At 45.7% G+C, this 17,475-nt stretch overlaps 1 protein-coding gene across 3 annotated transcripts in view; it reads left to right on the forward strand.

Annotated features, from left to right (window-relative positions):
• Positions 1 to 16,700: 16,700 nt before the first annotated feature.
• The window catches only part of LOC118575986 (saoe class I histocompatibility antigen, A alpha chain-like), a 48,905-nt gene continuing 48,130 nt past the window's right edge, over positions 16,701 to 17,475 (forward strand). For 2 of the 3 annotated variants that reach the window (XM_036176362.1, XM_036176363.1), the window contains exon 1: positions 16,803 to 16,890. In XM_036176362.1, coding sequence (XP_036032255.1) covers positions 16,818 to 16,890 — 73 coding nt within the window. In that variant the 5' untranslated portion in view covers positions 16,803 to 16,817. Of the gene's footprint in view, positions 16,891 to 17,071; positions 17,342 to 17,475 lie in introns of all 3 variants that reach the window. The other variant, XM_036176365.1, reaches the window with a different exon arrangement.

Raw genomic sequence — 17,475 nt, forward strand, 5'->3', positions numbered from 1 at the left:
GTGTTGCTGTTTTTCCAGCTTCAGACTGGAGTTGCCATCATATGTGTGTCCTCTTCACAACTGTGAACCTTCACATTTTTCCAGCATTGTCTCCCACACTCCTCATCTGCTTCCCTGGAGCCTTTGTCTCTGAGAAACATCCAGTGGCCTGTCACTGCTCACCTGAGCAAGGTGATGCTTTAGCAATGTGAAAGGGGCCATGGATGGCCCCTAAATCCTGCCATTTCCATTTCACCCAACAGCATCTCTCTCTCTGACTTTGCTCACTCTCTAGGATCCAAAGAAAGCCCCGATTACAGATTATTTTCCTACATATTATATCACTCACTCTTCTTCCACTCAAATGTACACACAGTACTTCCCCTTTTCTTTTTTTTTTTAAGGAAGGTTTTAACTTTTACATAGTACAATTACATATAACAAAACAATTATCAAGCAAGAATTACAGTTACAATATTGAAGATATCCTATCTATCTTATATTTGTGAGTCTAAGGTTTTATATCTAACTTATCTTTTATCATAACTGAGGAAATTATAACTATCTAGTCTTCAACCACATCAAAGACCTCAGAAGGATATATAATATTACCTGAGACCTGGGAGAGGATGTAAGCATTTTTCAGGAGTCTTGCAAAAGTAGACAGAGACAGCTGGCAGCCTGGACAGTCACCTAATGATCCTTTGTAAAGTTGGCGCATTTCTCTTTAGCCCACAGAGCTAGAGTCTCTTGGTCACTTTTTGATGCGTATTTTTAGCACAATGGGGAATTAGTCACACGACAGGGATTCCCTATAACCCACAGGGGCAGGCCATCATAGAAAGAAATCATCAGACATTAAAATTACAAGTAGAAAGATTGCAGAATGCTAAATCATATATGTCCCCCAATCATGTTTTAAGTCATTCTCTATTTGTATTAAATCATTTGAACATGGACTCAAATAATAACTCCCCTGCTCTTAAGCATTGGGCAGTAAAAGAGATGGCATCACCATTGCCACGAGTTCTGTGGAGAAAATTGCTTTCGGGATCCTGGAAAGGACCCGACCCTCTGATAACGTCGGGACGAGGGTATGCTTGTATCTTTCCACAGGATGCAGAATTGCCCATGTGGATTCCAGACAGGCTCATCAGGCCGTCGCCGCAGAAAACTGCAAAAGCGGAAGGAGAAGTTAGCGATGGCCCAGCTGACTCAGGTACTGAAGAAGCTGACCCTGAAGCTGCAGAAGCTTCCAACATGGCCCCAGCTGAAACATCTGGCGAATGAAGCAAAAGCACTTGCCTCACAACAATGTTCTAACCCTCCTTTAGAAATGCTATTTGTAGCCATGTTGTCCTTGATTGCTGTCGGGCCTACTACGGCCTCTACCAGCCCTTCTACTTATTGGGCTTATGTTCCTCGTCCTCCCCTTCTACATGTAGCGGGGGTGGTTGGATGATGAGACTTATAAGGTATGGAGCAATCAGAAATCATTGGGGGGTTCCAAGATTCAGATGAAAGGGCAAGTGCTTCCTCATTTATAAACTTTACAGGAAGTTCAGATTCATTACCAATTTGCTTCGCCCTGCAAGGAGTAGCTCCTCCTGGGTGTCTCTCCACCCGCTACAGAACCTTTTTAACTGATGCCCCCAGCTCTACTGGTAAGAAAGGAGATCCTAGATGGATCTGGGAGACTCAACTACTTACTCTGGGACATCCTGCTATGAATGAAACTTTTAAGTCTGTCAATTTTATGCCTCTTGATTCCTGTATCACTAAATATCGGGATAAGAATCAATTTTGGGATGATGGTATTACCACTTTTCCTACTTGGTTGCGTTGTGGGTTTCCTCACGCAGCCTCCTCCTATAATCCTTTACTGTCTAAATTGCTTATTTGGGGGTTTTCCGCCTCTTCTGGAGAGAAGAAGTATGAAGATTATCTCTCAAAGCATAAGGATAAGTTTAATAATTACACATTTGTGGGCCATGGTGAAAAAATCACTAGGTGGTTTTCACCAGGGTATGTTGAGCCAGTGTGGGTCACTAGAACCCCCTCCGGAAACATGAAAAAACATCCAGACTTGTTTCGGCTTGTTGCTGCTTCAGGCCCAGTGTCTCAGAAAAGACCCAAAGAAACTACCTCATCTCCCATTGCGGTTAGAGCGTGTATTTCCTTTCCTTTTGCTCTGCTGCTAGGCACTGCTGCACATGTAAATATCTCTGCTCTTGGGTCTAACTCATATCATGTAACTTGCTTTGGATACATTATCACTAATTATATTTCACCAAGGGAAAGACAAAAAATGCAGATTATGATGATTGTGAAAAGACCACCTTTTATAATGATGCCCGTGCAATTACATAACATGACTTGGTATGATAATTCAGCTTTACAGGTACTTAGACAGCTTCATGAATTAATAAGGCCAAGAAGATTTGTTGCAGCATTGATGTTAGGGATAGCAGCATTAATATCTATTATTACTACCTTTGCCATTGCTACCACCACCCTGGTTCAAGAGATTCATACAGCTCAATTTGTGAATGATTTAAATAAGAATATTTCCTTTGCATTATCTGAACAAGCAATTATTGACAAAAAATTAGAGGCAAAGATTAATATATTAGAGGAAGTAGTGTTAGCCTTAGGACAAGATGTTGCCAATATTAAGAAACATGGAAACTAGATGTCATCAAGAATACAAGGCTATTGGTGTGACTCCACTTCCTTACAATTCCTCTGAGAATTGGGATAAAGTTAAGCATCATTTGTTGGGAGTATGGAAGGATTCTTCCATTACTCATGATTAAGAAGCCATTCAAAAGGACATATCGGCCATGAGCCAAGCTCGTATACAAGCTGGCTCATTGAATGTCTTAGCACAAGGATTGCAAGACGACCTTAAGGCCATGAATCCCTTAGATTGGATTCAATATTTTATTTTCATAGGCACTCTTGCCTTAATTGTAGTTTGTGTTATCGTGATTTTCCCTTGTCTCTTAAGGACAATAATGAGATCTCTAGGCAGTGTGTGTGAGGACCTGTATGCCTTCCGCATTAAAAACAAAAAAGGGGGAACTGCCATGCCCATGACGGTGTCGCCCGCGTGACAGATGCCTTGGATGAGGTAGTTATGTGGGAAAGGGGGGCTCACGGCCCTCGGGTCTATGCCCCCGGCGACCCCTCATCAATCTGCCCAAAGCAAGGTGCCAGGCTACACGGAACCACGCAGATCTGCTTGCAGAGGCTGGCTGGCACTCTGCCTTCTTCTCTTTGCAGCTGTAATTATTGCTGTTTCCTTGTGTATTAATTCCAAGAAGTTAACTCTTAATGTTCCTGATGTGCCCCATAAAGAGAGTAATGATTCCTCAAAAGTGGCTTCAATACCCCCACCTATGATTCAAGCTCTTAGGCAAACAGTTCAAGAGGGTCCCTAAAGTTTGGGGGAATTCATGAATGATTTAGAGCAGAAAGAACTTATGATTCAGAAGGATGAAGACTCTAGCGAGGAAAAAATGAAAGTAAAGGTACAGGCACTCATAGGCAATCCACACGCACAGCCAACAGCAGCTGCGAGGAAGCAGTTACAGGAATTAGCCATTCCTACAAGAATTATTCAGGGACAAATAGAGTTTCTCATCAAGGGTCGATGGTGGCAACCCCCTAACTTTAATCTTAGATATAATAATTATTTAGAGCCATTACCTTTTACTGGAGCTTATGACGTACATGGGAACCGATATGTAAATCATAATGGTATGAAAACAGAATGGCATAAGTTACAGTTCATGGAAAGATTAGCTAGGTACCGACCCCCTGGTGCCTTCTCACCCACAGGCAAAGGTTAAAATATTTTCACACAAATGAAACCATGGTTAGAACAATGATGGAAAGGGTTTAATTTTGATACAGAACAAAGGTGTAGAAGGAAAACTACAGCTAGGGCCGTAATGTTCTCTGTCCGGATGAGGAACCACAAAAGAAAAAGTAAAGGCTATACTCATGAGATCTGTTAATCATTCTGAGAAAATGGTGTGACTGCATTGTTGATACTCTGTCTGTCACCCTACTGGCCGATTGCCGTGTTTCCTCAAGTCACTGTATAAAATTCACTGCTTGGTCTGAGTAAAATTGCATCAGCTTCACAACATACTCTCGTGTCTGTGGCCGTCTGTCACTCGCCGAATCCCACTTATCCTGAGTACCTTCACCCCATTCTCCCTCGGTCTGGTGGTCTAGCTGAGATCCAGTCCGCGGCAGGAGGGCCCCTGACCAATGCTGGTCTGGCAACGGCTGTAGTCCAGCTGACTCAGAATAGAAAAGGAAGCTCGGGTGCTTGTTTTAAATGTGCCAGAATGGGACATCTAAAGCGACAGTGCCCTGAGAGAGGAAGTACTGCTGAAGCAGAAAAAGGACAACGCCCTACACAACCCGGGGTGTGTCCTAGATGTAAAAAGGGGAAGCACTGGGCAAATGAATGTCGGTCAGTGAAGGACAACTGTGTCAGTGAACGGTCAACTGTTGGTTCAAGGCCAATCAGGAGCACGTCCAAAAAATAGACAGCGGGGGGCCCCCGCCCTCAGGACCCACAAATATATGGGGCAGTCGAGAACCAGGACAGGGAATGGAGCCAGGAGCAATGGCCAAGCCTTCGACACCCCAAGGACCGTGGAGAGCCACTACGGGCTCAGCAGGGTTGGACCTCCATGCCACCACCAGACTCGTACTGACTCCACAAATGGGGGTCCAGCTGGTAGACACCAATTTTAAAGGACCTCTTGAGCCTGGCATGGTGGGCCTATTAATAGGGAGGTCCTCCACAGCCCTACGAGGCCTCAGAGTTCACCCCGGGGTGATTGATCCAGATTATACCGGAATTGTAAAAATCATGGTTGAGTCTACGAGAGGAATCTTGGCCATTTCCCCGGGTGATCAAATTGCCCAGTTACTGATCTTGCCTAGCCTACATGCCGCTTTGCAGCACAATCAAAAGAAAGAGGGGAAGGCGGTTTTGGATCCACAGGGACAGACTTAACGTTTCTGTCCTTGGATATGAATCAGAGGCCAGTGTTAGAACTCACTGTTGATAACAAAAAGATTCTAGGTTTATTGGACACAGGGGCAGACAAGAGCATCATTGCCAAGAAAGATTGGCCGTCAGGATGGCCCATACAAATCTCCTCCCAGACATTACAAGGCCTGGGATATGCCAAAGCCCCAGACATAAGTGCAAGACAATTACAATGGAAAGATGGGGAAGGGCATTCCGGGACTATGCAGCCCTATGTGCTGGAACTCCCGATTTCCCTGTGGGGCAGAGACCTTTTAAAAGATATGGGTTTCAGGTTAAGTAATGATTGCTCCCCAGCATCATTTAGGATGATGAATAACATGGGTTATCACCCAGGTTATGGATTAGGGAAATTTCTGCAGGGAAGAAAAGACCACATTAGGGTACAACAAAGAAGCCATAGACAAGGCCTGGGTTTCTCCTAGGGGCCATTGAGGGAGGTATCCCCATACATTGGAAGACAGAGGAGCCCATATTGGTTCCTCAGTGGCCGCTTTCCTCTGAAAAGCTGAATGCTGCTAGGGCACTAGTGGAGGAGCAACTTTCTTTGGGACACATTAAGCCTTCAGTGTCCCCATGGAATACACCTATTTTTGTAATAAAAAAAAGGTCTGGCAAATGGCGCCTGTTACATGACTTGCGGGCCATTAACGATCAGATGCAAGTTATGGGCCCTGTACAGCGCGACTTACCATTACTTTCCTCCTTGCCAGCCTCATGGCCTGTCATCATCATGGATATTAAAGATTGCTTCTTTTCTATTCTGCTATGGGCTCAAGATAGTGAGAGATTTGCCTTCACTGTTCCTTCCTGTAATCATGAGGAACCTGATAAAAGATATGAGTGGGTGGTCTTGCCCCAAGGCATGGCCAATAGTCCCACCATGTGTCAACTTTATGTAGATGAGACTATTGCTCCACTTCGGCAGAATTATCCTGCCCTGAGATGCATACATTATATGGATGATATTTTACTAGCAGCAAAAGAAACACAAATGCTGGAACAAGCCTATGTAGATCTGGTCAAAATGCTTGAAGGGAGGGGGCTGTTTATAGCCCCTGAAAAGGTACAAAAGGACAAAATTATTAATTATTTAGGAGCAAAGGTTAATGAGAGATGTATCATCCCACAGAAAGTGGAATTGAGAAAAGATAATTTACGAACCCTAAATGATTTTCAAAAATTGTTAGGAGATATAAATTGGATTAGATGTTATTTAAAGTTACCAAATTATGACTTAAAGCCTCTTTACAACATCTTAAATGGGGATTCTGCATTAGATTCTCAAAGACAATTAACTGAGGAGGCACGGAAGGCTTTACAAAAGGTGGAAGAGAGGTTACAGGGTGCCTTCTTACAGAGGTTACAAGAAGATAAAGACATTATCCTGTGCATCCTTCCTACCTATTACCAGCCCACCGGGTTGTTATGGCAGGATGGGCCATTATTCTGGATTTATTTCAAGATTTCACCAACTAAATCCATTGAACATTACCCTACTGTCGTGGCAAACCTTGCCATGATTGGAATCCAACAATGCCTACAGTATTTTGGGGTCGCTCCAGTTACCATTATAGTGCCTTATACCAGTCATCAAGTTCAAACACTGTGTGCTACAATAGATGATTGTGCCATTTTGCAATGTAGCTTTACTGGATGCATGGATAACCATTACCCCAAACACCCACTATTAGGGTTCTTTAAGGAACACCTGGTGATATTCCCTAGGATAACGTCATCACAGCCCATCCCTAATGCCCTAAATGTGTTTACAGATGGATCTAAGACTGGATGTGGTGTATACATGATAGATACACAAGAGCCTGTACAACACCAATTTCAACCTGGCTCCACTCAGATTGTAGAATTGAAGATAGTGATTGAAGCCTTTAAGGCTTGTCCTTTTCCTTTTAATTTGGTATCAGACTCTGCCTACGTTATTAATGCCCTCAAAATTTTGGAAGTAGCTGGACCTGTTAAAAGCTCCAGTCCGGTCTGCATCTTGTTTCAACAACTGCAACAATTGATTTGGCATAGGAAGTCCTGCTTTTATCCCCAACATATTAGAGCTCATACAGGCCTGCCAGGGCCCCTGAGCAAAAGTAATGATATAGTAGATCAATGGACTCGAAAGGAATGGATATTCATTAGCTCTGCCTTAGACAGAGCCAGAACCTTTCATGAAACATTTCACGTCAATGCAAAAACGTTACAACAAAAGTTTCAACTTTCTCAAGCTGATGCTCGACAAGTGATTCTAGATTGCCCTCAATGTGTAGTTTATCAACATCCGCCTAGTATTGGGGTAAATCCCCGGGGTCTACTCCCGCTAAAGATCTGGCAAATGGATGTGACACACATCTCTGAATTTGGACACATAAAATATGTGCACGTGTCTGTGGACACCTGTTCAGGCGTCATGCACGCCACACCTTTGACTGGAGAAAAGGCACGCAATGTTAATGCCCATTGTTTGGAGGCCTGGGCGGCCTGGGGAAAACCTCATCAACTTAAGACTGACAATGGACCTGCTTACACGGGACAACAGTTTGCCTCCTTTTGTCATCAGATGGAGGTGCAACTTGGACATGGCTTGCCCTACAATCCCCAAGGCCAAGGCATTGTGGAACGTGCTCACCGCACATTAAAAGAATGCCTGCAAAAACAAAAAGGGGGAATAGGCCGCGGCCATACCCCAAAGGAAAGACTTTCTCTTGCTTTATTTACCATCAATTTTTTAAATTTGCATGCTCAGGGCCATTCCGCAGCGGATAGGCATCATGAGTCTCATGGTACAGCTAAAGGAATGGTAAAATGGAAAGATGTGTTAACAGGGCTCTGGTGCGGGCCCGATCCCGTGCTGACATGGGCACAAGGTTCTGTTTGTGTTTTCCCTCAGGATCAACAAGATCTGGTGTGGGTGCCCGAACGCCTCACTAGAAGAGTCCAGTATGGGGAAATTCATGATGGTCGAAATGATGACCCTCCTGCTCTTCCTTGTGACAATGCAGCCGGGAATGCTGGAAAAAAGATGGGGGATACTGTCCATGTTCCCGAGACCGATGCCAGTTCGCCATGATGCCAAGTTGTTTCCACGGTTATTTAGCATTGTAATTGGACCGGAGAGTTTGACAACCTGATGGAGCAGCTGAGGGTGGCTATTGTCACGGTGAACTCTACCCAGGTGGACACTGGATTGGCAGAGGGATTGTCTTCATGGATCTCTAATGCCATGAATCATCTCAAGGAGTGGGTGGGTCTGGGAGCCTTGACGGGCCTTCTGGTGTTGGTCTCCTTAGTTTGTCTGTGGTGTATTTGTCGGATTAAGGTATCCCAGCATCGCAATGCAGCCATGATCATTCAGGCCCTTACAGCTGTTGAGGCAGGACAGTCCCCCCAGGCATGGCTAGCCACCAGGAAGTACTAAGTTCCTTAGCATAGGATGCAAGGCTTGAGCACTGCACTTGGGGTCCATTGCACATTGGATCCTAAGGACAGCACACCTGATTGCACATGGGTAGATACCTCAAGTCCCACCTCCATGAAAAGGGTATCGGACTGGTCTGACGCTCCTCGGGTGGCTGACGCCTAAGTGAGAGTCAGTACATTGTCCCTGATTTGTTCTTACAGATATCAGCCCTCTACTCTTACCTGTTGCTATAATAAAAAAGGGGGAACTGTAGAGAGCTGCGCACAGCCGACCCATAAGATGGCGCTGGCTTCCGCCCCCACCTTCCCGATGGTGAGCGCTCTCGGGAGTAAACAACTCTGGCTTGCTTCCATGAACCTGGACCTATCCGCAGTGCCCACATGGCAGGCTGGGGTTGGCCACCCAGGGACTATTTAGGTTGTGGGCAGGCTTTCTCCGGGGTCAGAAGATTGTTCAAGATTCCTGAGTAAACTGCTGAAAGAAGAGCCTGGTGTTGCATCTTCCTTGCTGGTCAGGGCGGTCGTGACAGTCCAAAGCCCGTGATTTTATCAAGACTTCATTTCTGTGTGCCACTGCATGGAACAACTCTTTAATGCCAGCAGTTAAGATCCAGAGGCAGGAGAATATCTGTGAGTTCCAGAACAGCCTGCGGTGTCGAGAGACTCTGTCTCAAACAACAAAACAAACAAACATCACTGCGCTTTTGACAGATCTTACTATAGAGAGAACAAGTCCTTCAATGGGGAGTCACTGGAATCTTGGATGTTCGAATAGTACACAACTGTGAAATGTCTATACTCACCACACCATGAGGTTAATCAATAGATAATTGTCTGCCCCAGAGACTTAGGGTCTCAGAGGCAGTCTCAGTCCACACATGGGGATTGTGATGCTATGCAGAGACTCCAAGGCCTCAGGTAAAGAAGGAGAGCCACGGCTCCCCCTCATCTTGAATGGATGCAGAGACAATAATAAATAGACCCACAAAACTTACAGCCCTGTGGTTAGTGAGCCCTACACAGGCTTCCTGAAGTGCCTGCAGTGTCTTAGAACCCCCAGGAGGAAAGCCCTATCTTTGTACTAAAAGTGTACCTTCATCCTGTGTTTAAGAGTCTTTTATGGCCGGGCAGTGGTGGTGCATGCCTTTAATCCCAGCACTCCAGAGGCAGAGCCAGGCGGATCTTCGTGAGTTCGAGGCCAGCCTGGTCTACAGAGTGAGATCCAGGAAATGTGCAAGGCTACACAGTGAAACCCTGTTGGAAAAAAAAAAAAAAAAAAAAAAAACAAAAACCAGAGTCTTTTAATCTGGGGGCCTTTTTATACAAAATGGATCACAGTGCCTGAGTACACTGGAAGATTGTGGGAGCACACTGCTTACCCATGCATGTACACACACACACACACACAACACACACCCCAAAGGACAGATCTCCAGTGCACTGAGGACTAGGATTCCAACAAGTTAAAGGATAGTCAGTGGGAATGAGGCAGCCTGTGAGGCTACAGGGTAAAGACAGCAATCATAGCAACTGTCAGGGTGTCTCTATTCAGGAACAGGGTTCTCCAGGGCTGGGTAGCTGGTCAGGGTCTTAGAACATGGAGAAGGAGAACAAAAACTGCCTTCAAAAGAATTTGCCACAATTAACAGAGAAACAGTTCTTAAAAATCTGAATACATCAGTGTTGGGAATCTGAGGACTGAGGTTCCCAGTGGACCAAGGACAGAATCAGTCTTCACAAAGGGCTCTGCACAGCCTGGAAAGCCCAGACCACTGACTGCAGCAGGGCTCAGGGAAGGTGCCCCCTGTGGTGGTGCACTCTCCTGCAATGGCCTCACATTCACACTCTCCTGTGTCTGTGTCAGCCTTCACCCCTATGCCAGCCACACTTCAGGCTCACCCAGGGGAAGTCACAGCTTGGGGGTGGCCCCACAGTTCCATAGTTACAGCAGGTCATGCACTCTCAACCAGAACACACACATTGCTGTTCCTGCCTTCCCCTTCTCCTGTAGCACAGTGCTCCTGAGGCAATGCAGTGACTCTGCTCAGTTCTTCCTCTCACACCACCACTTGATAAGGGCATTCCAGCCTGGACCCCCCAGTCTTCACAGTGGGGCTCTCCAGGTGACATCAGAGGAGAAGGTTCAGGGGCTGTCATGAGCTAAGTGGTGCAAGGGCTCAGATTCCCTAAGCAAAAATACCTCCACAAGCTCACACCCCTCCTTCCTTTTTAAAGGTTTAAATTCTAGCTTTACGACTTTTCTCTTGGGGAGAAATACTTCATTGTTTGACATTTGCACTAATTTTAACACAAAAATACAGATTTATCTTCTGCCCATGAACTTTGAGATCAAAGCAGCCAGCTCTCTCATTTTAATTGGCCTCTAGGGCAATCGTGTTTGCAATGAGATGTCTGATAGCTGTTATCCCTGAAGTAAGTGGTCAGTAGACATTCTGTGAAAACAGAGTCTTGGTTATTAGGAGCCCCAAGTGTTTGGTTCTCAGCATCAGTTCCTAACATACTTAGTGACAAGAGCGTCTCCAGAATCACTGTGAATTCTCCTCAATCTGTCAGAAGACACTGTCCTGTTGGGAACAGCGAATTTTCTCATTTAATTTTCATGCTATAACATGATTGCTACATGAATGATACTTTGTTTAAACGCCAGTATTTTACTCCAATTACATTATAAAAGGTACTTTGTTACTGAATTAACTTGGAATTTAAAAACAAAGTTACCATTACTTACCTAGCATATCTTACGAATGGAGACAGCCTTTATACAGGCAAAAAGAATGAAAGAAGAAAAAACACCTTTTGTAAATGGCAGGTGTTCATTTAAAACATCATATCCAATGGAGTGTGCTGCTGGTCTAGTGGGAACTCCAGGAACTCTCTCTTTTAGAAACATTAATAGAATTGTTGCATTTAATGTTGTTGTCTTGAAATTTCAAATCATCAACTTCCTTAATATTGCACCAAAGAATGTCAGTTGCAATTATAGAAAATGTGTATCAACATGAGCGACGAGGAGTGACGAGAGTATTGAGGAGGGTATAAAGACCTGCCTACAATTTGTCTAATTTGTGTCAAGCAATGATGGAAAGATGAACCCTTGTTTTCCTGACCTCACAGTAGCAGGTCACGATGGACACAAGCTAGTACTAAAATTATTTTGTAATTCTGCATGCTGAATAAAAGCATAGTAGATAGCAGAGTACTTCTCTAGCATGAAATTATTCATCTTAAAATGCTAGCTTGAGGGGTTTTGCTCTGGTGTAGTATACTTGATATAACTTTCCTGCATCGAGCAGATGTCTTCTATTTGGAGTGTGTTGAAGAACACATTTCTCATTATCTTTGTGTTTTAAGTTTAGAGTACTAACATTTTCAGGCACTGTGGGAGAATCCGGGTTTCTGGGATGGCTCCTAAACTTGCTATGATAAGCAGTGTGTTTGTATCCTGAAAATGCTCTTAATTCCACACAAGTGCTTGGCCAGGACTAAAGCTCAGACTTCTCCTCCGGCCCTGGGGAGGCTTGGCTGGGAAAGATCCACACTGGTTTGGTTTGCTTCTTCTTCACCAGACCCTGAGCTTCCTTCTCCGTTTTCCTTGTCCTTCGGATGCTCTCTTCTTCCTCTGCCTGTGACTTTCTACTTCCTCAGAACTTCTGCTCTCCAGGCTGCATCTCCTTCCTCTCGCCTTGCACTGGTGTGTTCTGACCAGGTATCTCCATCACCTAATTACGAAGATGAGGACTAAAAGGCAGACTCCTGTAACCGCTAATCTGCTGGGAATCCTGTGCTACCCTCTGGGAAACCAAAACTGAATGGTTCTCTCTTCCTAGCGACTATTTCCTTACAGCTGGTGCCATGTACTTTCTATAGTCAGTTCCCAGTTGTTCTGAAGAATTCTGCTGCCTTACTACATCCCCATTCCCTCCTTCCATCTTTATTCTTGAGGGTCCATCTTCATGCCAGAAAGCCCAGGACTCTGTGGACTGGCTGCTTCATCTGCAAGACCCTCGTGTAGGGATGAGAATACTGTTGCTAGCCAGGTAGAAATGTGTGGTGATATTGTGTTCCCCAATATATCGTGCACCCTAATACATTTATCTGGGGTCAGAGAACTGAACAGCCGCTAGACAGACATACAGGACAGAATATGGTAGCACACACATCTTTAATCCTAGCATTCCAAAGGCAGAGCTCCATCCAGATCTCTGTGAGTTCAAAGCCACACTGGAAACAGCCAGGCATGGTGACACAGGCCTTTAATCCCAGGAAGTGATGGCAGGAAGCAGAAAGGTATTTAAGGTGTGAGGACCAGGAAGTAGGTCTGGTTAAGCTTTTAGGCTTTTGAGTAGCAGTTCAGCTGAGATCCATTCAGATATGAGGACACAGAGGCTTCCAGTCTGAGGAAACAAGATCAGCTGAGAAGTTGGCCAGGTGAGGTTAGATGTGGCTTCTTCTGTCTCTCTGATCTTCCAGGATTCATCCCAATCTCTGGGCCCGGGTTTGATTTTATTAATAAGACCTTTTAAGATTTCTGCTACAGAAATGTTAGATAAAGGAAACTGAAAGATGGCCATGGCAAGAATCAAAACTGGCCACCCAGTCCCCTTTCCTGACAGTCTTGCCCAGAAGCTCCCAGCTAGCTGCAGCTTGAGGTGCACCCCAGCCTGCCTCAAACCCCTGCTCAGGGGACTCAATCCCACTTCCTCTTCCTTCAAAGCCTTTCTCTCTGAGCATCTGCCATTGGCACCCCTCCTCAGGAAACCCCTCCATGAGCTCCCTTTAGTCCTGACTTGGAAACCTGTTTTTCAAAGTTCTGGTTTGAATCTTCAGCCAAGAATTCCATCCATTTACATATGTTGGCAGCTTGTATATAGTAAACAAGACTATGTAGCTAACCTGAGCAAGGCAGCTTTGCTCATGTTATCTGCCCTTTGCCAAAGGAATACAGGATAAGACGTTAAGTTCAACAAAGAACTTCATTACAAAGTTGGTTTTGAGACTAAATAGGACACTCATCTACCTTCTTTGTTGTCTCAGATTTTCACTGTTTTAAGTTAAATCCTGAAAGAAGAAGAAGATAGCTAAAGAAGATAGTCTGACTCAAGGGGACCTGAGGTAACGCCAGATTGTAGTGTTGGTTTTCAGTGGTTTATACTGTGCTCATGCCAGGGATGAGATTAATTCTCTCCTATGAGATATTCAGGATGCGCTCACCCCCTTCCTCTGTTCTCCATCCATCTCTCTCTCTCTCTCTCTCTCTCTCTCTCTCTCTCTCTCTCTCTCTGTCTGTCTCCATGGCTGATTCTGGGGGAACAGCCTCAAGTAGGAGAGGAATTCTGGGGACTGTCACCAGGAATCTGAGCCCTGTTCAGGTGCCATATGAGGAAGCCCCGTGTCAGGTGACCCCAGCTCTAATGGACATAATATTAAAATCATTTTATTTCAGTTCTAAGTGTTGAGGACAAAGTCATAGTGTCTAGGCTGATGAGTTCTGTGATGGAGAAGCCCAGAGCTGGAGGGCTTCACTTCTCCAGCGCTTAACCTGCCTCAGGTCCTCCTGCCTGGACACTGAAGACAGTTGGCAGTATTCACCTCCCTTGAGTGGAGCGACCCTGGAGAACCACACCTCCTTGCGGAAAAGCCAGCACAGACTCAGACCTGAGCTCCAATTCGCCTAGGACTGACCCAGTCGCCTTGGGTCCAAGATCCGAGGTTCTGCCCAAGAGGCAGACTGGCAACTGTTTCCTATTCCATTTAGAGGAGGCCTTGGGATGCCTTGGCCATGGAGCAGAGCTGACAGAGGGGATGGGGACATGCTCTCACACCATCCAGGTGAAGTCTGGCTGTGATGTGGCTGCCTCCCCCGTGGATAGGAATGATAAGCCCATGATGGCTGCCATGACATCTCCCTGAACTAGGAACTGAGAACCTGGGCGGCTGGGTTAGAGCAGGCAGAGAGTCACTGGGCATACCTGGAGGGCAAGTGCATGGAAAGGCTCTGCAGATACCTGGAGAACCTGAACCCCACTCTGCGTGCAGGTGCCTCTATAACTGCAGTATGATTTGATGGTGAGATTATAACACCTGCAGCTGTGTTTTGTTTTGTTTTGCCTTTCAAGACAGAGTTTCTCTGTGTACCTTTGGCACCTTTCCTGGAACTTTTTCTGTATGCCGGGTTGGCCATGAAATCACAGCCTCCTGAGTGCTGGAACATATATATATTATAAAGAACACTGAATATAGAATATATATTTTTATATAATCTTTATTGCCAGACAATTCACATAGTATACAATTTTCCTGTTTGCACTTTTTGATAGACCTTAGTCCAGTATCCTCGTAGGCCCATGACACCATTACCACTTCCTTTTTTTTTTTTTTTTTTTTTAGAACATGTCTGTCTTCAACTTCTCCTTCCTTTTTTTTTTTTTAATGCGTAATGAAGAAGGGAAGAGGTCTTAAATACAGGCTTACAGCACAATGGGAGAACCCTGGAGGGCAGAAGTTTTGATGTTTTTTTTGTTTTGTTTTGTTTTGTTTTGTTTTTGTTTTTTGGTTTTTGGTTTTTTGGTTTTTTTGTTTTTTGAGTTAAGGATCAAACCCAGGGCCTTGTGCTTGTTGGGCAAGCACTCTACCACTGAGCTAAATCCCCACCCCCACTTCTGATGTTTTACGATCTTGCATCTAAGCTGTTAAAGCCCAATATGCTGGATACACAGACAAGGCGCTTCCCTTAAGCATTCTGAAGGGTGGAATCTTGCAGGGAATTAGCATAGGGAGGATATCAAGGTCAAGGTCAACAAGCTAGGCAACAGTTACTCAAAACAGGGGCCAGGGACCTACAGGTCCCCCCTTTTACTAAGAAATGAGCAGATTCTGACTTAGGTCACCAGGTCACCTTACCCGTTATGGAGACACCTGTCCAGGAAAGGCAGTGTTCTTGATCCTTAAGAATGTTTGGCTATTTGTGGTCTTTTGTGATTCCATGTGCCTTATTTTTCTAAATGTGAAATAATTCAGAATTTTGATACTAGTACATTAAATCTGTAGATTGATTATGGTAGTTTGGCCATTTTCACAATATGAACTCTGCCAGTCCAAGAGCATGGATTTTCTTTTCATCTTCTAACATTGTTTTCTATGATTTCCTGTGTTAGTATTTTGAAGTTTTCATTGTGGAGTTCCTACATGTCTTTGGTAAGGTATGGCCTAAATACTTTAGTCTACAGCAGGAAATTAGAATGCTGTGTTTTTCCTAATTTCATTCCGAGAGTACACTGTTGGTATAAATGAAAGCAACTTTTTATCTGTATTCTGCAATGATAAGTGTTTATTAGGTCCAAGAGTTTTCCAGTAGAACGGGGTCTTTTAAGTAAAGAACATCAGTCTGGGTATAGGATTAGTTTGATTTCTTCCTTTCTATTTTGATTCCTTTTATGCTTTTGCTAGTCTAATTGTAATAGCTGAGACTTCACACACTGTATCAAATAAAGAGTGGAGACTGGATCCTCTTGTCTCATTCCTGACTTGAGAAGAAACAATAGGTGTGTCTGCATTTGGCTTAATGTTCCAGCTCTCAGAAGAGCAGGAGGAACAGCACTCCTGGGTTTCTTTATTTATTCCTCCTCCTCCTCCTTTCCTTCTTCTTCTTCTTCTTCTTCTTCTTCTTCTTCTTCTTCTTCTTCTTCTTCTTCTTCTTCTTCTTCTCTTCTCCTCCTCCTCCTCCTCCTCCTCCTCCTTCTTCTTTTATAAAGCATCACTCTACTCTCCTGATGAAGGTAGCCTAGCTTGCTCGCTCTTGCTCTCTCTCTCTCTCTCTCTCTCTCTCTCTCTCTCTCTCTCTCTCTCCCCCGCCCCCCACCACTTCTCCCCACCCGCTTACTCTCACTTCTGACTATGCAGAAGTCAGCTGCTGTGTGCATAGCACTCTCAAAAAAGACACAGACTGCTAGAAGAGGAATCCTGGGACAGTCAGCAGGAAGCTGACCCCTTTCCAGCTGCCCTGGGGGAAGCCAAATCTCACATGTCCCCAGCTCTATTGAACAAAGTATTCAAATCATTTTATTTTAAGTGTTTTTGGCACACGGTTACTCCCACAGGGAGATCTGTGTTGGAGAAGAACAGAGCTGGGGATTCCCCTGATCCCCTTTCACTTCTCCATCTCCTGTGTCGGGTCCTTCTGCTGTGACACTGATGACAAGTTTCCTGCTCTCACCCACATTTGGGTCCAGATCCTGAGTAATCAATGGCTGCTGAACAGAAAGTCCAACCACCAGCACCACCACCTACAATTCAGACACGCCCCAGATCCGAGATGGGGAGGATGGCCCCGCGCACGCTGCTCCTGCTGCTGGCGGCCGTCCTGGCCCCGACCCGGACCCGCGCGGGTGAGTGCGGGGTCGGAGGGACACGACCCTGCGGGGAGGGCGGGGGCGGACCCGGGGAGGGCGGGGGCGGACCCGGGGAAGCCACGGCCCCGCGTCGCCCGGCCAGACCCTCCCGGCCCCGGCCCCGCACCCGCCCGGGTCCCGGGAGGAGGGTCGGGGTCTCACCGCGCGCCGCCCCCAGGCTCGCACACCTTGTGGTTTTTCTCCACCACCGTGTCCCGGCCCGGCCGCGGGGAGCCCTGGTTCATCGCTGTCGGCTACGTGGACGACACGCAGTTAGCGTGCTTCGACAGCGACGCGGAGAATCCGAAAGTGCAGCCCCGAGCGCGATGGCTGGATAAGGTGGAGCCGGAGTATTGGGAGGACATCACACAGAGAGCCAAGGACATGGAGCAGATTTTCCGAGTGAACCTGAGGACCGTGCCCCGCTATTACAACCAGAGCGAGGGCGGTGAGTGACCGCGGGTGGAGGTCACGACCCCTCCACGTCCCTTTATACCTACCGGAATCACTCCCTGTCCCAAGTCTGAGGTTCTTTCAAAATGTGGGATCCTCAGATACTCTGGACCAGAGAGCCTCCAACAG

The sequence above is a fragment of the Onychomys torridus genome, unplaced genomic scaffold (assembly GCF_903995425.1).
Source record: "Onychomys torridus unplaced genomic scaffold, mOncTor1.1, whole genome shotgun sequence".
In the NCBI taxonomy this organism is placed as follows: Eukaryota; Metazoa; Chordata; class Mammalia; order Rodentia; family Cricetidae; genus Onychomys; species Onychomys torridus.